The sequence below is a fragment of the Mustelus asterias genome, chromosome 21, assembly GCF_964213995.1.
Source record: "Mustelus asterias chromosome 21, sMusAst1.hap1.1, whole genome shotgun sequence".
NCBI lineage: Eukaryota > Metazoa > Chordata > Chondrichthyes > Carcharhiniformes > Triakidae > Mustelus > Mustelus asterias.
The window spans coordinates 29,092,355-29,113,426 of record NC_135821.1 but is presented as its reverse complement, the minus strand read 5'-3'; the positions used below and the strand labels follow the sequence as shown (position 1 = coordinate 29,113,426).

At 46.6% G+C, this 21,072-nt stretch overlaps 1 protein-coding gene across 7 annotated transcripts in view; it reads left to right on the top strand.

Moving 5' to 3' along the window:
- The window catches only part of ddx59 (DEAD (Asp-Glu-Ala-Asp) box polypeptide 59), a 37,230-nt gene that overhangs the window by 14,354 nt on the left and 1,804 nt on the right, over positions 1-21,072 (top strand). For 5 of the 7 annotated variants that reach the window (XM_078237643.1, XM_078237645.1, XM_078237644.1 and 2 more), the window contains exons 3-8: positions 1,401-1,583; positions 7,209-7,298; positions 9,518-9,769; positions 11,179-11,331; positions 13,532-13,660; positions 14,665-15,506. In XM_078237643.1, the coding sequence (XP_078093769.1) occupies positions 1,401-1,583; positions 7,209-7,298; positions 9,518-9,769; positions 11,179-11,331; positions 13,532-13,660; positions 14,665-14,934 (1,077 nt within the window). In that variant the 3' untranslated portion in view covers positions 14,935-15,506. Of the gene's footprint in view, positions 1-1,400; positions 1,584-7,208; positions 7,299-9,517; positions 9,770-11,178; positions 11,332-13,531; positions 13,661-14,664; positions 15,507-21,072 lie in introns of those variants that run through there. The other 2 variants (XM_078237648.1, XM_078237650.1) reach the window with 1 other exon arrangement.

The following is a 21,072-nucleotide window of genomic DNA, read 5'->3' as shown; positions in this document are numbered from 1 at the left end:
ACAATAGGGAAGAAATGGGTGGGTTCAAGAAAGAAGACATTCTGCTGGGCAGTGGATGGCATGGAGTGATAGAAATAGACTGTCTCCAGTAATCGAGGAGTTAGAATAAAAGGGCAGATAAGTAAGATTAAATGTAAGAGATTTAGAACAGTGAACAGGAGAGACTCTTTTTTTTTAAACCTTTTTTTTAGAATCATAGAATCTCTACAGTGCAGTAGGAGGCCATTTGGCCCATCGAGTCTGCAGCGATTCTCCAACAGAGCCTCCCTCCCAGGCCCCCTCTCCGTAGCCCCACATATTTACCACACTAATCCCTCTAACCTACACACCTTGGGACACTAAGGGACAATTCACCATGGCCAATCCACCTAACCTGCACATTTTTGGACGTGGGAGGAAACCAGAGCACCCGGAGGAAACCCACGCAGACATGGGGAGAATATGCAGACTCCGCACAGACAGTGACCCAAGGCCGGAATTGAACCCGGGTCCCTGGTGCTGTGAGGCGGCAGTGCTAACCACTGTGCCACCGGTTGTGAGGATGTGGTCGGAGACCATGACGATATTTGAAGGAAAAGGGGACATTAAATATTTCTAAGGCAAAAGTGTAGATAGATTCTGCTTACGCAAAGGAACCCACGGTTATCGGGGGTAGATGAGAATATGGAACCTGAAACAGATCAGCCAGGATCTTATCGAACGGCGCAGCAGGCTCAAGGGACCGGATGGCCTACTTCTGGTCCTATTTTCTATCAAGGAATGTAGGAAGAGAGCAGGCACGCAGGGTTTGAATGATTGTCCATGTGGATGATAAACACCAACATAGATTGGAATGAACGGCTGATTCAGTGTTACAATTTCTCTGCAATTCTGTTTCTAACCATGCAACATCTGACCTTGGTTGTGTTTGGCTCTGCATCACTGTGTTGGACAGATTTAGGAGAGTTTGATGACACAATGTCACTATGTTTGATGACACTGTCTGTGTGGAGTTTGCACATTCTCCTCGTGTCTGCGTGGGTTTCCTCCGGGTGCTCCGGTTTCCTCCCACAGTCCAAAGATGTGCGGGTTAGGTTGATTGGCCATGCTAAAATTGCCCCTTAGTGTCCTGAGATGCATAGGTTAGAGGGATTAGTGGGTAAAATGTGTAGGGATATGGGAGTAGGGCCTGGGTGGGATTGTGGTCGGTGCAGACTCGATGGGCCGAATGGCCTCTTTCTGTACTGTCGGGTTTCTATGATTCTATGACTACCCAAAATGAGAATATCCAGCATCCCTTAAGTTGATGGGTTTAAAAATAAAATAAAACTCTCAGAAACCAATATGTTTTTCCTGTTCCATGTCTTATGCACCTCAGAGACTGGAGTTCTGCAGCATCTTTTGTTTTCCCTGTCTTTCAGAATGAGAAGTCTCTGCCTCAGCAGCCTGTTGGGTTGGTACTGACTCCAACGCGTGAACTTGCCATTCAGATCGAAGGGCAGGCCAAGGAGCTGATGATGGGTCTCCCCAACATGAGAACTGCCTTGCTGGTTGGGGGAATGCCTTTACCACCCCAGCTCCACCGCCTCAAACAGAGCATTAAGGTAAGATATCAAGCCCACACTGCACTCTCCAGCTTGTTTCATCAATGGGCGGCATGGTGGCACAGTGCTTAGCACTGCTGCCTCACAGCACCAGGGTTCCAGGTTCAATTCCAGCCTCGGGTCACTGTCTGCGTGGAGTTTGCTTTCTCCCTGTGTCTGCATGCGTTTCCTCCGGGTGCTCCGGTTTCCTCCCGCACTCCAAAGATGTGTTGGTTAGGTGGATTAGCCATGCTAAATTGACCCTAGTGTGAGGGGGATTAGCAGGGTAAATGGGTGGGGTTACGGGAATAGGGCCTGAGTGGGATTGTGGTTGGTACAGACTCGATGGGCTGAATGGCCTCCTTCTGTACTGTGAATGATCTGCTCAGAGTAATTTTAATTTGTATAGCACTGCAGTTTGTTTTCCCCACGTCACACCCTTCTCTCCTGAAGAGTACTTCACTCTGGTTTCACAGTGCCTCCATGGCCAATCTTCCTGATGAACCAGGAAAATAATTGTGAGCAGACTGTTGGACTGCTTGGGGCATCACATCTGAATCTAATCCTGTTCTCTGTCCAGATTCCATACACAGTAAGAGTTTTAACGACACCAGGTTAAAGTCCAACAGGTTTATTTGGTAGCAAACACCATTAGCTTTCTGAGCGCTGCTCCTTCGTCAGATGGAGTGGAAATGTGCTCTCAAACAGGGCACAGAGACACAAAATCAAGTTACAGAATACTGATTAGAATGCGAATCCCTACAGCCAGCCAGGTCTTAAAGATACAGACAATGTGGGTGGAGGGAGCATTAAGCACAGGTTAAAGAGATGTGTATTGTCTCCAGACAGGACAGCTAGTGAGATTCTGCAAGTCCAGCAGGCAAGCTGTGGGGGTTACTGATAGTGTGACATAAACCCAACATCCCGGTTTAGGCCGTCCTCATGTGTGCAGAACTTGGCTATCAGTTTCTGCTCAGCGACTCTGCGCTGTCGTATGTCGTGAAGGCCGCCTTGGGGAACGCTTACCCGAAGATCAGAGGCTGAATGCCCATGACCTGAAGATCAGAGGCTGAATATTCCTTGGAGCGTTCTCCAAGGCGGCCTTGATGACACACGACAGCGCAGAGTCGCTGAGCAGAAACTGATAGCCAAGTTCCGCACACATGAGGACAGCCTAAACCGGGATCATAGAAATCATAGAAACCCTACAGTGCAGAAGGAGGCCATTCGGCCCATCTAGTCTGCACCGACCACAATCCCACCCAGGCCCTACCCCCACATATTTTACCCGCTAACCCTCTAACCTACACATCCCAGGACTCTAAGGGGCAATTTTTAACCTGGCCAATCAACCTAACCCGCACATCTTTGGACTGTGGGAGGAAACCGGAGCACCCGGAGGAAACCCACGCAGACACGAGGAGCATGTGCAAACTCCACACAGACAGTGACCCGAGCCGGGAATCGAACCCGGGACCCTGGAGCTGTGAAGCAGCAGTGCTAACCACTGTGCTACCGTGCCGCCCATTGGATTTATGTCACATTATCAGTAACCCCCACAGCTTGCCTCCTGGAATTGCAGGCTGTCCTGTCTGGAGACAATACACATCTCTTTAACCTGTGCTTAATGCTCCCTCCACCCACATTGTCTGTATCTTTAAGATCTGGTTGGCTGTAGGGATTCGCATTCTAATCAGTATTCTGTAACTTGATTTTTGTGTCTCTGTGCCCTGTTTGAGAGCAGATGTCCACTCCATCTGATGAAGGAGCAGCGCTCCGAAAGCTAATGGTGTTTGCTACCAAATAAACCTGTTGGACTTTAACCTGGTGTTGTCAAAACTCTTACTGTGTTTACCCCAGTCCAACGCCGGCATCTCCACATCAGATTCTATACAGTCACAGTTTTCACCAGGAATCAGCAATAAATGCTGGCCTTGCCAGTGACACACTTGAGTGAATAAAAGAGAGAGTTATTGGATCAGGAGCGCTGACTGATTATTCTTTTGCTGTTGTTTGTTTTCCTTTATCCCAGCTGAGGGTGTTGAAACCATCTGCTATCCCAGCTGAGATTTCCTAACAGCACAAAGCGGCCTTCTGGCCTGTATGGCTCAGTCCCACCCTGGTCCATTTACTGATGAGACCATTGAGTACCTCTGTTTGTTTGCATTGCTTTTTAATGGGCACAGTGCCACAGCACTGACATGAAAGCCTCACGTCAACATTGCTACTTATGCCCGGTGGTGGAACCATGTAACAATGCCTGCTATTTCTGTCGTGTTACTTGTTACTAACAGTGAGTTCCTTTGCGCATGTGGAAACAGTGATTATTTCAGAACCATTCGATCCAGTACAAAAAGTGAAAGGTTCCTCCAGAATTTAAAACATAACAAACCACTGAGTGTTCCTACTGTCACTGAACTAGCTCCACCGACTCCCTTCCCTAATCTGACAGCAACAGCAACAACTGCAAAATCTCATCCTTTAAGACTCTCTCTTTCACCCAGCTATTGGTCATAGAATCCATAGAATCCCTACAGTACCGAAAAAGGCCATTCGGCCCATCGAGTCTGCACCGTCCACAATCCCACCCGGGCCCTACCCCCATATCCCTACATATTTATCCACTAATCCCTCTAACCTACGCATCTCGGGACACCAAGGGCAATTTTTTAGCATGGCCAATCAACCTAACCCGCACATCTTTGGACTGTGGGAGGAAACCGGAGCACCCGGAGGAAACCCCCGGAGCACCCGGAGGAAACCCACGCAGACACGAGGAGAACGTGCAAACTCCACACAGACAGTGACCCGAGCCGGGAATCGAACCCAGGTCCCTGGAGCTGTGAAGGAGCAGTGCTAACCACTGTGCTACCGTGCCGCCCCGACACGGTACCTTCCCAACATCTCATGTGGCTCAGTGTCAGTTGTTTCCGATAATACCTTCAACGTAGCAAAAATGGCACTTTGCTGGAGCTGGGATAAAACCAGAAAATATCAGCAATATTCAACTAGTTGAGTAGCATCAGTGGACGGGGAAACAGAATGAACATTTCAGATCTGTGACTTTTCATCAGATCAGAGGGTATTCTCCTTGGAAGGGAGAAGTTTCAGGGAAGATTCGATGGAGATCTTCGATATCATGAATGGTTTTGATAGAATAAATAAGAAGAAACTTTCCAGGGATGGAAGAGCCAGGAACCAAAAAGCACAGATTCAAGTTAACTGGTAAAAGAAAGTTTTAAAGTTTATTTATTAGTGTCACAAGTAGGCTTACATTAACACAGCAATGAAGTTACTGTGAAAATCTCCTGGTCGCCACACTCTGGCACCTGTTCGGGAACACTAAGGGAGAATTTTAGCATGGCCAATGCTCCTAACCAGCACGTCTTTCGGACTGTGGGAGGAAACTGGAGCACCCGGAGGAAACCCACGCAGACACGGGGAGAATGTGCAAACTTCACACAGACGGTGACCCAAGCCAGGAATCGAACCCGGGTCCCTGGCGCTGTGAGGTAGCAGTGCTGACCACCATGCCGCCCCTAACCAGAGGTAAAACAAGTGCTTTTTTGATACCTGACCATTTATTATAATCTGGAACGCGCTGCCGGAAAGGGTGGCAGAAGCAGATTCTGTAATAACTTTGAAAATAGAATTGAATCTGTGCATGAATAGGGGAAAGGCTATAAGGCTATGGGAGAAGAGCAGTGGACTGGGGCTAACAGAAAAGCTGTTTCAAAGCCATCACAGGGGTGGAGTCCTCTTTCTGTGCTGTATTATTCTATGCAATTCTGAAACTGGAATTTTGATGTCCAATTATCAGGATTACTAACCCAGTGAAATAACCACCAGGGCACCAATTTAAAATTTATTTTGTGTACTTCAGTTAAGCGATAAACATTTGTAAAGTGAAATTTTAATACATTCCTACCAAGCAAGATATTAAATGTCTAGCATCTGTTACATATATCCTGTTTGTGACACTTGTTTCCTGTGTTATGCTTGAGTGTTACATCTGCTATTATTTTGAACCATAAAGCTTACACAAAAAGGCCTGCATGCCTGTAGCACCATTCCTTACCTCAGGATGTCCCTAAACCTTTCACAGCCAATTAAGCACTTCTGATGTGTAACAGGAAAGATAAAGTCACTATAGTCCCAGATGACTAGGCTCTAAGGGGAGAGCTGACTGGTGGTGATTTAACGCGATGATCACCACACCTCAAGCAAGGTGCAGGGTTGAGAAGACTTCATGAATCTTCAATGAATAACCTCAGCTGGTACAGGAATTGAACCTGTGCTGTTCATAGAAATCATAGAATCATAGAAACCCTACAGTTCAGAAAGAGGCCATTTGACCCATCGCATCTGCACCGACCACAATCCCACCCAGGCCCTACCCCCATACCCCTACATATTTACCCGCTAATCCCTCTAACCTACGCATCTCAGGACACTAAGGGGCAATTTTAGCACGGACAATCAACCTAACCCGCACATCTTTGGACTGTGGGAGGAAACCGGAGCACCCGGAGGAAACCCACGCAGACACGAGGAGAATGTGCAGACTCCACACAGACAGTGACCCACGTCGGGAATCAAACCCGGGTCCCTGGAGCTGTGAAGCAGCAGTGCTAACCACTGTGCTACCGTGCCACCCATGTTGATGTCACTCTGCATCACTAACCAGCTGTCCAGCCAACTGAGCTAAACTAATAGTGCTATGTAGTCACTGTTGCAATGTAGGAAACACGGCAGTCAATTATCACTCACCAAACAGCAAGGAGATAAGGATCAGATAATGTATTCTCACTTATATTGGTTTGTAAGGAATAAACATTGCTGGGGACGCCAGGAAGCACTCAGTCTGGACTTTGTGCTCAAATCTTGGGGCTGGACTTTAACGTACGACCTTCTAACTCAGTAGGCAAGCTTGTTTCAGCTAAGGCAAGGTTTCCCAACTTTTTCAGCCACAGAAATCTTTTGACCTCCCAACAATAGTGATGGAACCCGTCGGAAACATTTGTATTATGTTGAAGAGTTAAACCATTAAAAAATTGATTGTTTTTGCGCAATAGTAAAACATGCAAAAATGAATTTATATCCATATTTTCTATTTCTTGTGTGTGTGTATACATAATATATAGATAATATATTATAATATATATAATTGTATATAATATAATATTATATATTATATTTTATAGTAAGAAGTCTCACAATACCAGGTCAAAGTCCAACAGGTTTATTTGGAATCACAAGCTTTTGGAGCGCTGCTCCTTCATCAGATGAGTGGAGAGGTGGGTTCACAAACACGGCATTTATAGACAGAGACACAATAGCAGGATAATGGTTGAAGTGCGAGTCTTTACAGATAATCAAGTCTTTACAGATACAAACAGTGCGAGTGGAGAGAGGGATAATCACAGGTTAAAGAGGTGTGAATTGCCTCAAGCCAGGACAGTTAGTGAGATTTTTCAAGCCCAGACCAAACGGTGGGGGTTACAGATAGTATGACATGAACCCAAGATCCCGGTTGAGGCTGTCCTCATGCATGTGGAATTTGGCTATCAATTTCTGCTCAGCGATTCTGCATTGTCATCAAGACACATGACCATTCTAATGGAACATTTTGGGCCTATTCAACAGGTTATTATAGCAACGCCAGGGCGGCTGCTGGAAATTCTGAAGCAAGAAGCCGTCAGCCTGTGCAGAGTGCGGACTGTGGTGGTGGATGAGGTAAGTGCGAATGAGGAAGCCTCTCGTTAAAAAGCACAGCTGAATTTGATTTCGGCAACCAAGATTCAAACAGCCCTGATTGGAGGAGGTGATCTTCCTCACAATTTCCAGCTAGAATGAGCTTGACCAGTATCAGTCCCATTCACGGAAGCTGTGGCATACAGCTCCAAAGCTGAGAGAGGCTACTCAGCAACAATGTCAGGAAGTCAGAAAGTATGAGCATGGGATTGGTCCAGTTTGAGGGAATATTATTCTGAATGTAGCCTATGCTGTGCCTGCCGAGAGTGTTTGATGTACAGTGTAGAGGGAGCCTTAAACACACAAAAGTTACAACGTAGAAACAGGCCGTTCAGCCAGACCAGTCTGTGGCCGGTGTTTACACACAAGCAAACAGTTGTAATCTAATAGAGTCATAGAGGTTTACAGCATGGAAACAGGCCCTTCGGCCCAACTTGTCCATGCCACCGTTTTTTTCTTTAACTACTAAGCTAGTCCCAATTGCCTGTGTTTTGCCCATATCCCTCTATACTCATCCTCCCCATGTAACTGTCTAAATGTTTTTTAAAAGACAAAATTGTACCTGCCTCTACTACTACCTGGCAGCTTGTCCCAGACATTCACCAATCTGTGTGTGAAAGAATTGCCCCTCTGGACCCTTTTGTATCTCTCCCCTCTCACCTTAAACCTATAATGTCTCTTCTCATATTCCTTTAGCCCTTTCTCTTTCTGCCAGATATCCAATCTAGTCTTCAATGTTGACAGTTTCTGCCTCAACTAACTCCAGTAGTCAATTCAACAGCTGCACACAGCTCTTTCTGTAACGGTGTATCTCCTCCCCTCCGTTCCAAATGTTTTACATTTAATCCTGTATCTTCAGATCCCCTTATTCTTCACTTCTCAGCATCAGCTTCTATCTGCCCCGTCCCATCCTTTCATCATTTAAAATATTCCTACTATAATATGGCAGGATTCCTGTTTCTGTACACCAGCTGGTCACTCCTGCTGAAAAATGCATTGGTGAAGGCTTGGAGTGAGGACAGGATTAGACTTGGCTGTGAAGCCCCTCCACTGTGAAATTTCCTGATGACGCTTTCACTGTAGGTTACGACATGACATTTGACCACTAAGATGATGGGGAGCAACCCCCCTGGACCCTCTCAGGATTACGCATCTTCAGAACAGGAGATAACTTTAACAAATCAATCCGCATGGAGATGGGTGAGGCCACACCTGGAGTAATGTGTGCAGTTTTAGTGTCCCTATCTGAGGGAGGATGTCCTTGCTATAAAGGGAGTACAGTGAAGGTTTACCAGGCTGATTCCTGGGATGGCAGGTCTGTCATATGAGGAGAGACTAAGTCAGTTAGGATTATATTCACTGGAGTTTAGAAGAGTGAGAGGGGGTCTCATAGAAACTTATAAAATTCTAATGGGATTAGACAGGGTAGATTCAGAAAGAATGATCCCGATGGTGGGGAAGTCCAGAACTAGTGGTCATGGTTTGAGGATCAAGGGTAAATAAATCTTTTAGAACTGAGGTGAGGAGAAATTTCTTCACCCAGAAAGTAGTGAAAGTGTGGAATTCACTACCACAGAAAGTAGTTAAGGCCAAAACATTGTGTGATTTCAAGAAGAAATTAGATATAACTCTTGGAGCTAAAGGGATTAAGGGATATGGGGGAAGGGGGGAAATCAGGATATTGAATTTGATTATCAGCCATGATCAAAATGAATGGCAGAGCAGGCTCGAAGGGCTAAATGGCCTACTCCTGCGTCTATGTCCTATGATTCTGTTCTGTGTATTGATTGTAGCTTCTTGCTGAGGCTCATTTGACAGTAGCTCCCAAACCTGTAACCCCTGCCACCTATAAGGAGACAAGAGCAGCTGATGCTCCTTTCAGCTACACCTCCAGTTTCCTCAGTTCTAAAAGATTTACTTACCCTTGATCCTCAAACCATGACCACTACTTACTATCCTGACTTGGAAATATATCATTGTTCCTTCATTGTCATTGGATCAATGTCCTGGAAGTCCCTACTGAACAGCTATGGGAGTACCTCCACTACCTGGACTGGAGCCATTCAGGAAGGTGGCTCACCACCACCTTGACGCAATATTGTTGGCTTTGCCAGCAATGCCCATGTCCCAAAAAATCAGTAACTAGTGTGCATGTTGCAACACAGCTGACGATGAAAGTAAAAGGTGTTCTTTTTGTTGAGGTCGACACCATGTTGAAGATGGGATTCCAGCAGCAAGTGTTGGATATTCTGGAGAAAGTGCCCGAGGAGCATCAAACGATTCTGGTCTCTGCCACCATCCCTGCTGGCATTGAGCAGCTGGCCACCCAGTTCCTTCAGGACCCAGTCAGGATCACAGTCGGAGAGATGAACCAACCTTGTTCCAATGTCCGTCAGATTATCCTGTGGGTAGAAGAACCGTCCAAGAAGAAGAAGCTGTTTGAGATTCTAAACGCAAGTAGAATTGAAGTTTTCTGTGTGAATGTAAAGTCAAATATCTGCAAACCATCCCAATCGCTGAGCAGCGGCTGGTGGGAGTGGAACTGGCTTGTAGTCTCAATCCAGTTATTGGTGATTGAGCAGGGCAAAGAGACCCCATTGTGGATCAACTGGGAATTGTGGAACTCAACCACTGCTAACTGCAAGGTCCGAGGTTTAACCCCCAACTGTTGGAGAATTAGCTGGTCATGCTGGCATTGGTAATCTCCTGTTCTTTAGGCAGTCCCTCAGGATCAAGGATGACTTGCTTCCATTCCAGTTTGATGGGTGGCACAATGGCATAGTGGTTAGCACTGCTGTGTCACAACGCCAGGGACCCAGGTTCAATTCCAGCCTTGGGTCACTGTTTGTATGGAGTTTGCACATTCTCCCCGTGTTGGCGTGGGTTTCCTCAGGGTGCTCCGGTTTCCTCCCACAGTCCAAAGATGTGTGGGTTAGGTGGGTTGGCCATGATAAAATGTGCGGGTATAGGGAGGGCGAGAGGGCCTGGGCGACACTCTGTCATAGAGTTGGTGCAGACTTATTGGGCTGAATGGCCTCCTGCACTGTAGAGATTCTGTGATTCTTAGATGGCTGATAAGTTCAATGCATGGACTGCAGAGAGCTTGAAGGGTTGAGTAGTTGAGCTGTTGGGAGGTTTCTGCACTCTCTCCGACGCTTTGACTTCACCTCTGCACATTCTCATCAAAGTCTCTCGATGTGTTCGGTGCCTTCTTGAATGAACGTTCTCTGTTTTGGTCGGTCACAAGGCCAGGTCTCCCATGAGTATATTCAATCTTTTCAGGGATGCTTTGAAGACATCCCTAAAGTGTTTCCTTGGAGTCTCCTGAGTTCCTAGTGGAACAGTTGCTGTAGGAGTCACTGGCACTAGGCAAGAAGTGAATTAGCATCAGTGCCGAGAGGGAGCTGATGGCCTAGCGGTATTATTGCTGGACTATTAATCCAGAAACTCAGTTAATGTTCTGGGGACCTGGGTTCAAATCCTGCCACGGCAGGTGGTGGAATTTAAATTCAATAAAAAAAAATTTCTGGGATAAGGAGGGATGTGGGGATGTAGAGAATCAGACAAAGCTACTGCTCACTCTGATGGCAGCCAGGTGTGAATGTGTGTGGAAAATGTAGGGTGAGGATACCATTAGGCTGCGTTGTGATGCACTCACAGTTAAATAGCTCACTTACACACCTGAAAAAATATCATTTGAATGAGGGACTAGAGGTCCCTTTTAAAATGCAAGGGTAAATATCTTCAGGATTGAAGGGAGAGAGAAAGGAGCGAGTGGAGATGAGTTTCCACTTCAACCTCCTCAGCGTCTGTGCTGTATGAACACTTTCTAACCTATTTTCTGTTTGTTCCACTCATGTAGGATAGCAAACTCTTCCATCCCCCTGTGCTGGTGTTTGTGGATTGTAGGCTGGGAGCTGATCTCCTGTCGAATGCCGTGCAGACGATCACAGGTCTGAAAACTGTGGCCATTCACTCGGACAAGGCCCAGTGTGAACGCAATCAGATTGTGCAGGTAAAAGACTGATGGGAACCAAGGAGTGAGTTGGTGGATTAGCCCCGTGTCTTACTGAACCGCGCAGCACAAAGGTTTCCAGCATCCACCCGTGATCTGCTTCATTCTAGACCAGGGCAGTATTTGGAATGCTGCAGTTGGAATGGGTATCCCTGGGTTCAGGAAAGTTCATTGTCCTGACTGCTGTTTGGCCAAACAACACTTCAGGGTATGATTGATGCCTGCTGTACTCCCAAGAACCTTGTCTGGCTTCACATCTTAACAACAGCTTGCATTTACACAGCGACTTTAACATAAAACCACCAAGGACAACCCACTGGGGCAGAATTTTTCGTCCAGCCGCATTAAGTGATATCAGATGGCCAGAAGCTTTCTCAAAGACGTAGGTTTTAAGGAATGTTTTCATAGAAATCCATAGATCCATAGAATTCCTATGCTGCAGAAAGAGGCCATTTGGCCCATCAAGTCTGCATCGACCCTCCGAAAGAGTATCCCAACCAGGCTCCCCCCTCCGCCCTATCCCCGTAACCCTGTGCATTTACCTTGGCCAATCCACCTAACCTGCACATCTTTGAATGTCTATCTTTTTAATGGAGAAAAGAGTGGCAGAGAGGCCTAGGGAAGGAATTCCAGAGCTTAGGGTCTTGGCAGTTGAAGGCACGGTAATCAATTGTCTGGAACTAAAATTGGGAAAGTTCAAGTGATCAGCGTTAGAGGAGCGCAGTATTGTGGGACTGGGGGAGAGATTGCAGAGGTAGCGACGGGAAAGGCCACAGTGGGATTTGAAAACAATGATGAAAATTTGAAAATCGAGGCATTGCTTAACTGGAAGCCAATGTGAGCATACGGGTGATGGGTGAATTAAAGTAAAGCTTATTTATTGGTCACAAGTAGGCTTACAGTAACAATGCAATGAAGTTACTGTGAAATTCCCCTGGTTGCCACACTCTGATGGCTGTTCGGGTCAATGCACCTAACAGGACTTGTTGCGAGCAAAGATATAGGGCAGCAACGTTTTGCATAACATAGAATCATATAGTGCAAAAGGAGGCCATTCGGGCCATTGAGTCTGCACTGACCACAATCCCAGTCAGGCCCTATCCCCATAACCCCATGCATTTACCCTGGCTAGTCCCCCTAACACTAAGGGGCAATTTAGCATGGCCAATCCATCTAACCCGCACATCTTTGGACTGTGGGTGGAAACCGGAGCAGCCGGAGGAAACCCAAGCAGACACGGGGAGAAGGTGCAAACTCCACACAGACAGTGACCTGAAGTTGGAATTGAACCCGAGTCCCTGGCGTTGTGAGGCAGCAGCGCCAACCACTGTGCCGCCCCTTCACGTGACTCCTGTCTATGTAGTTGATTCATAATACCATCTTGTTGAATATTTAGTAGCACACAAGGATGATAGGGAGTGGGATAGCTTGATCTTGGTTTCAGATAAAGCTCGGCACAGCACTGTGGGCTGAAGGGCCTGTTCTGTGCTGTACTGGTCTATGTTCTATGTTCTATTATATTCAATCTCTGAATACACCAGTCCAGCAGGTTTCACCGCCATGCTTATTCCTGGACGGGGCCAGCATGTAAATAACCAGACTTACTAAATTCTGATTTTGAATTTAGTGGGATCTGAATTCTCAGCCTCCAGTGCCATAATCACGGCATCACCCCTAGATTGGTGGGAGTGCATCAAAATGTGTGGGAAACAAATTGCACCAGAGAAGCAAAATAAAACCAGGTTACTCTGTTCCAACTGTGTCCCCGATCAAACTGACCAGCTTCACTCTGCTGTGGAAACTGAGCTTTGGAGCACGCCATTTTGGCACATGGCCAATTGCAAAATCTTAGCACCCCCATCAACAGTCCAAAGAGCAGCAAGGTTGAGTGCTGCCCATGCTTGGGTCAGTGGTGGATGTGTAAATAATGGAAAAGGAAGCAGCGTGTGCGTGCGTCAATTGCCCTACCTCGTCATAAAAGGCCTGTTCATAGAATTTCTACAGTGCAGAAGGAGGCCATTCGGCCCATTGAGTCTGCACCAACTCTCCAACAGAGCATCTTACCCAGGCCCTATCCCCGTTAACCCCACATATTTACCCTGCTAATCCCCCTAACCTACAGATCCTGGGAAACTTGGGGGCAATTTAGCATTACCAATCATCCTAACCTGCACATCTTTGGATGCTGTCCTTTTTCCAGGGTCTGCTTCAAGGTGACTACGAAGTTGTGGTCAGCACAGGAGTCCTCGGCAGAGGGCTGGACCTCGTCAACGTCAAGCTGGTTGTGAATTTCGACATGCCGTCTACTATGGATGAATATGTGCATCAGGTAAGGAGATTTGACTGCAAATTCTTCATCTCCTTTCACTGCATCCTATTGCTGTCCCATGTTGCGGAATGCACGGCCATCACAATGCGGGATGAGGCCATTCAGCCCTACCAGACCATGTCAGCGTAGTTGGGTTGAGGGAGTCCTCATGTTCAATTATTGTATTTGATGCCATTTGAAGTGTTTATTCTCCTGATCCAATTCCCCATTGAATGCTTCAGTTTCTTCTGTACCTGCTCTTCTAACTCCAGGGTTTCTATGAAACACAGCAGCCAATTTTCCCATGGCAAGGTCCCTCGAACAGTAATGTGATAATGACCAGATAATCTGTTTTTGTGATATTTGTTGAAGGTTAAATATTGGCCAAGACGCTGGGGATAACTCACTGGTTTTTCGTCAAAGCAATGTCATGGGATGTTTTATATCCACCTGAAAGAGCAAACAGGTTTAGTGTCTTATCTGAAAGGCTTCCCCTCCAACAGCATTCCCTCAGTTTTGCCCTTGAGTGTCCAGATTTTTGTGCTCAGCTTTCTAGAGTGGGACTTGAACCCCCAGCTTTATTTAAAGTTTATTTATTAGTGTCACCAGTAGGCTTACATTAACACTGCAATGAAGTTACTGTGAAAATCCCCTAGTTGCCACACTCCGGCGCCTGTTCGGGTACACTGAGGGAGAATTTAGCATGGCCAATGCACCCTAACCAGCACATCTTTTGGACTGTGGGAGGAAACCCGCGCAGACACGGGGAGAACGTGCAGACTCCACACAGACAGTGACCCAAGCCGAGAATTGAACCTGGGTTCCTGGCGCTGTGAGGCAGCAGTGCTAACCACTGTGCCGCTTTACGATTTGGAGACAAGACCGACAGAGCTATGACTGGATGCTACTAAATAGGAATAAATCTGTGAATAGGCATGCTGTCATGTGGTTTTAGTAAAGCCCACAGCTGGGGGCCCAGACCCTGACCAATTATTACTCTAATTCCAATGCTTGTTTTTTCCCAGGTGGGGAGAGCAGGACGGTTGGGCCATCGGGGAACAGCCATCACCTTTGTGAATAACAGCAGCAGCAGGCACTTCCTGGAACTGGTGAAGCGGGTGAAGCCAACAGGCACACTGCTGCCCCCACAGCTCCTCAACTCGCCGTACTTGAATGAGCAACAACGTAGGGAACAGCTGAGGAGCAAGCAGCGAGCACAGCACGACATGGTGAATGGGAAGAGTCTGATGGATATCATCAGGAAGCACGACCGCACTGTGCTGCAGAAACGATAAGCTGTGGTGAGGGGGCAGACTGGGTTCCTGGCTAACAGCAGCCTGTCTGCTGGCTTCATTTTCCACTGGGCTCTTCCACTCTTTCCTTGGGTCCGAATACAGAGATTGGGGCCAAGGATTTGAATTTAAATGATGAAGATTTTTGAGCATTCTGTATCAAGTGTGTAAACCTGTCTGATGGTGTAAAGATATTGTTGATCATATGTAAAATGCCTCTGTTTGTCTCAACGGCAAGAGCACGGTGGCAAGGTGGTTAGTACTGCTGCCTCACAGCGCCAGGGACCCGGGTTTGGTTTCCAGCCTCGGGTCACTGTCTGTGTGGAGTCTGCACGTTCTCCCTGTGTCTGCGTGGGTTTCCTCCCACAGTCCAAAAGACGTGCTGGTTCGATGCATTGGCCATGCTAAATTCTCCCTCAGTGTACCCGAACAGGTGCCGGAGTGTGGCAACTAGGGGTTTTCACAGTAACTTCATTGCCGTATTAATGTAAGCCTACTCATGACAATAAATAAACTTTGATAGTGTCAGACCTGCTGGGCATCTTTCCAATTCACCATCAGGATCTGACCTTCGGAGGGATGTGGTGTTGTCTGGTACATGTCTGTTTCTGTGACATCAGGCCACATTTGAGGGCTGTGTTGTATCTTAGGCATGATGTGGAGATGCCGGCTTGGGGTAAACACAGTAAGAAGTCTCACAACAGGGATACAAAAGAATGGTCTAGTTTGGACCAGGGAGCGGCGCGGGCTTGGAGGGCCGAAGGGCCTGTTCCTGTGCTGTATTGTTCTTTGTTCTTTGTAACACCAGGTTAAAGTCCAACAGGTTTATTTGTTAGCACAAGCCACTAGCTTTCAGAGCGCTGCCCCTTCATCAGGTGAGTGGAAGTTCTGTTCACAAACAGGGCATGTAAAGACACAAACTCAATTTACAAAATAATGGTTGGAATGCGAGTCTTTACAGGTAATCAAGTCTTAAAGGTACAGACAATGTGAGTGGAGAGAGGGTTAAGCACAGGTTAAAGAGATGTGTATTGTCTCCAGCCAGGACAGTTAGCGAGATTTTGCAAGCCCAGGCAAGTTGTGGGGGTTACAGATAGTGTGACATGAACCCAAGATCCTGGTTAAGGCCGTCCTCATGTGTGCGGAACTTGGCTATCAGTCTCTGCTCAGCGACTCTGCGTTGTGTGTCGTGAAGGCCACCTTGGGGAACGCTTACCCGAAGATCAGAGGCCGAATGCCCGTGACCGCTGAAGTGTTCCCCAACAGGAAGAGAACACTCTTGCACACAGGTACACGGGATCTTGGGTTCATGTCACACTATCTGTAACCTCTACGACTTGCCTGGGCTTGCAAAATCTCGCTAACTGTCCTGGCTGGAGACAATACACATCTCTTTAACCTGTGCTTAATGCTCTCTCCACTCACATTGTCTGTACCTTTAAGACTTGATTACTTGTAAAGACTCGCATTCCAACCATTATTTTGTAGATTGAGTTTGTGTCTTTATATGCCCTGTTTGCGAACAGAACTCCCACTCACCTGATGAAGGGGCAGCGCTCTGAAAGCTAGTGGCTTGTGCTACCAAATAAACCTGTTGGACTTTAACCTGGTGTTGTGAGACTTCTTATTGTATCTTAGAAGCCAAGTATGAGCAGAGCTGTACGTGCACACATGATCAGGTACACACAAAGGTCCTTTGAGTAGTGGGGTTGCTGCAGGGATCCTACACTAGGGAACGTCCCTGAGTGCAGTGCACAACAACTTGCAATAGTGCTTGAACCTGCCTGACAGCTATGAGATAGGCTCCAGGGCTGCACTTTGACAGTAGCCTGTTGTAGACAAGTACAGCTTGTGGATAAGAAGCCAGACTATGAGGTTAATGTTCCCTTTGCATCATTGACAGCATGCCTGATTGCTGTTTTTTCTGCCCCCTTTTTCCTTACACTCTCAATGCTGAAGAATTGGATTCTTTCTATTTCAGAAACCTAGTGACCTGTTAAAATCAATCATGTCCTTGCTAGGGTAGAGTGTGGTGTGGTTACAAACAGAGTAGATGCTTCTTCTTTCTAACTAGGTGCTTCAGTACCAGCTCCTGAAGTGACAAGGAGTCGGTAAGATCATAGAATCCCTCCAGTGCAGAAGGAGGCCATTCGGCCCATCGAACCTGCACCGACAATAATCCCACCCGGGCCCTATCCCCATAACCCCACGTGTTTACCCTCTTAATCCCCTGACACTCAGGTACAATTTTAGCATGGCCAATCCGCCTAACCTGCAAATCTTTGGAGTCCTTGCTAAGTTAAGACAGAGATGAGGAAAATTTATTTCTCTCAGAGGATCATGAGTCTCTGGAACTTTCTTCCTCAAAAGGCAGTGGAAGCAGAGTCTTTGGATATTTTTAAGGCAGAGCTAAATAGATTTTTGATTAACAAGGGGGTGAAAGGTTTTCAGGGGTTTGGCAGGAATGGGGGTTGAGGTTACAATCAGATCAGATCAGGATCTTGTTGGATGGTGGAGCAGGCTCGAGGAGCCAAGTGGCCTACTCCTGCTCCTAATTCGTATGTCCACCATTTCTCATACTCGCCATCGTATGGCCTCTTTGAAGGTGGTCGCCAGTTCAGTGCTGAATTAGGTACAGTTTTGTGCTGCGTTTAGGAGTAGAGGTGCAGGAGTAGACCATTCAGCCCGTCGAACCTGCTCGGCCATTCAATTAGATTGTGGCTGATCATCCACCTCAGTGCCACTTTCCCACATGGCTAAGACCAACTCACAGAATTCCCACTCACCTGAAGAAGGGGCTTAGAGCTCCGAAAGCTTGTGTGGCTTTTGCTACCAAATAAACCTGTTGGACTTTAACCTGGTGTTGTTAAACTTCTTACTGTAAGACCAACTCAGTCAGGAGGGCTCAAACCCATTTCATTTGGTTGCTTATCACAAAGCGTGAGAGAAAACTTATATCCTATCAGTGTGAGATCGCATTAAAACTAGATCTCTCAGATGATAAATGTGGCCACTATTGGTAAAAAATAAATAATAATCCATCCCTTTGACCTCTCCTTCCATTCATCCATTCTCTTTTTCTATCTATCTCTTTCTCTCTGCCTGGGCACGGTGTCATAGTGGTTAGCATTGCTGCCTCACAGCGCCAGGAACCCAGGTTCAATTGCCGGCTTGGGTCACTGTCTGTGCAGAGTCTGCACGTTCTCCCCGTGTCTGCATGGGTTTCCTCCGGGTGCTCTGGTTTCTTCCCACAGTCTAAAAGACGTGCTGGTTAGAGTGCATTGGCCATGCTGAATTCTCCCTCAGTGTACCCGAACAGGCGCCAGAGTGAGGCGACCCTAGGGGATTTTCACAGTAACTTCATTGCAGTGTTGATGTAAGCCGACTTATGACACTAATAAATAAACTTAAACTCTCCTTGTTTTCTAACTCATGGTTTTGCACTGGAATTTTACTATCCCACCTGTCACGGGAATTGGAACGGGTGAGGGGCAGACAATGGAAAGGTCCGTTGACCTCAGACGGGATTTTACGGGTTTGGGATGAGCGAGACGATAAAACCCCACCCTTGCAGACTGTCCTTTTTAATAATGAAGAGATTGTGGTACCGCCTCAGTTGTAGCAGATGAAACAATCGGCCTTGTGAAACTTCTGTTGAACATTTTGAAAAAGTAACAAATACTTGAAATGGCCCCCTCAGCTGCTTTCAATGCAGAGACCATAACAACAACTCGTATTTACATAATATCTTTAACGTGGTCCAAAGGTCTTTCCCAGGAACATAATCAGACAAAATGGATATTGAGCTACTCTGGGATACGTGATCAAAGGCTTAGTCAAACAGATGAGTTTGTAGGAGCACCTAAAAGGCTGGTAGCATGTAGTTATGTTACTGGACGAGTAACCCATAGACCATGACTAATGATCCAAACACATTATGGTGGCTGGAAAATATAAATTGAAGTAATTAGAAAAATTGTATCAATAATTGTGACCACATAACTGGCCATGCAGTGTCCCAGGATGTGCAAGTTAGGTGGATTAGCCATGGTAAATGTGTGGAGTTACAGGGATAGCGCAGAGAGAGGGCCTGGCTAAGATACTCTGTTGGTGCAGACTCGATGGGCTGAATGGCATCTTCTGCACTGTAGGGATTCTATAACTATTGGATTTGTAAAAACCCAGTTGGTTCTGGTTCACTGAAGTCACAGAGAATCATAGAATCCCTACAGTGCAGAAAGAGGCCATTCAGCCCATCAAGCCTGCACCAACAACAATCCTTCCCAGGCCCTATCCCTGTAACCCCCATACATTTACCCTGCTAATCCCCCTGACACTAATGGGCAATTTAGCACAGCCAATCCACCTAACCTGCACACCTTTGGACTGTGGGAGGAAACTGGGGCTCCCGGAGGAAACCCATGCAGACACGGGGAGAATGTGCAGACTCCACACAGACAGTGACCCAAATCAGGAATCGAACCTGGGTTCCTGGCGCTGTGAGGGGTGAGGCAGCAGTGCTAACCTCTGTGCCACCATGCTGCCATGAGGGAATGAAATTTGCTGAACTTACTTAGTCTGGCCTCTTTGTTACTCCAGACCGACAGTAATGTTGAGTTTCTGACATAGCCTAGCAGACCACTCACCTTGTTCCATACCACTTTCTTATTCTTGGTATGTGGCATTACTGACAATGTTGCCTTTTGTTGCCTATCTGAAGTGAGTGGCATACTCGGTCCTTTTGCAGAGCAGTTAAGAGTAAACCACTTTGTTGTGGTTCTGGAGTCACATGTAGACCAGATCAGGAAAGGATGGCAGATTCCCTTCCCTGAAGGACATTAGTGAATCAGATGGGTTTTTTCAACTATCAGTGATAGTCTCAGTAATGGTGACCATGAGACTATCATTCAATTCCAGATTTATTAATTAATTGAGTTTAAATCCCACCAGCTGTCATGATGGGATTTGAAATCATGTCTCTCGAATATTAGCCTGGACCTCTGGATTATTGTGCAGTGACAATACCACAAATTTTTTATCAGGATTATGGGGATAAGGTGGGAAAATGGAGTTGAGATTATCACAGCAGATCAGTCATGATCTCATTGAATGGTGGCAGAGTGGATTTGATAGGCCAAATGGCCTACTTGTGCTCCCATGTCCTATGATCTTATGCTACCGTCTCTATAAAATTTTGTGGAGGCAAATGCTGGCCTTGCCAATGAGAGCCACATCCGTGAATGAATAAATAAAGGGGATGAGGTTTAGAAACATAGAAAAACTACAGCACAAACAGGCCCCTCGGCCCACAAGTTGTGCCGAACACATCCCTACCTTCTAGACCTACCTATAACCCTCCATCCTATTACGCTCCATGTACTCATCCAGGGGAGTCTCTTAAAAGACCCTTTTGAGTTCGCCTCCACCACCACTGACGGCAGCCAATTCCACTCGCCCACCACCCTCTGTGTGAAAAACTTACCCCTAACATCTCTCCTGTACCTACCCCCCAGCACCTTAAAACCTGTGTCCTCTTGTAGCAGACATTTCCACCCTGGGAAAAAGCCTTTGAGAGTCCACCCGACCTATGCCTCTCAACATCTTATACACCTCTATTAGGTCTCCTCTCATCCTTCGTCTCTCCAAGGAGAAAAGACCGAGCTCCCTCAGCCTATCCTCATAAGGTATGCCACTCAATCCAGGCAACATCCTTGTAAATCTCCTCTTTAGGTAGGGCAATCTGGAGCTTTGGGCAAGGAATGCTTTTTTTAAAACTACTTTTATAAAAATATATTTTTTAAATTGTGCAAGCCAGAGGCCAAGCCCCAGATGCTGAGCACACCTGCAGAGCCAAGTTACCACGCAAGGGTATCGTCATTGTCAGCTATCTCTCAATTTAAGGATATTCAGGATCGCAAGTACCTGTCATAGATCTTCATGTAACTCAGCAGACCAATTCTCGAACCACAAATCTTTGGGCACATAGGGCAGCATGTCCCTTGCGGCAGTGGGATCCAGACTGCAGGATTCTTTCTTTCTTTCTCTGCTGCTACTCTACATCACCCTTAAGATGTTGTGACTCAAAGCGTCATGCAGCTTGATGGAGATGTTGTCGCCATTTTGAATGATTGGCAGCAAGCT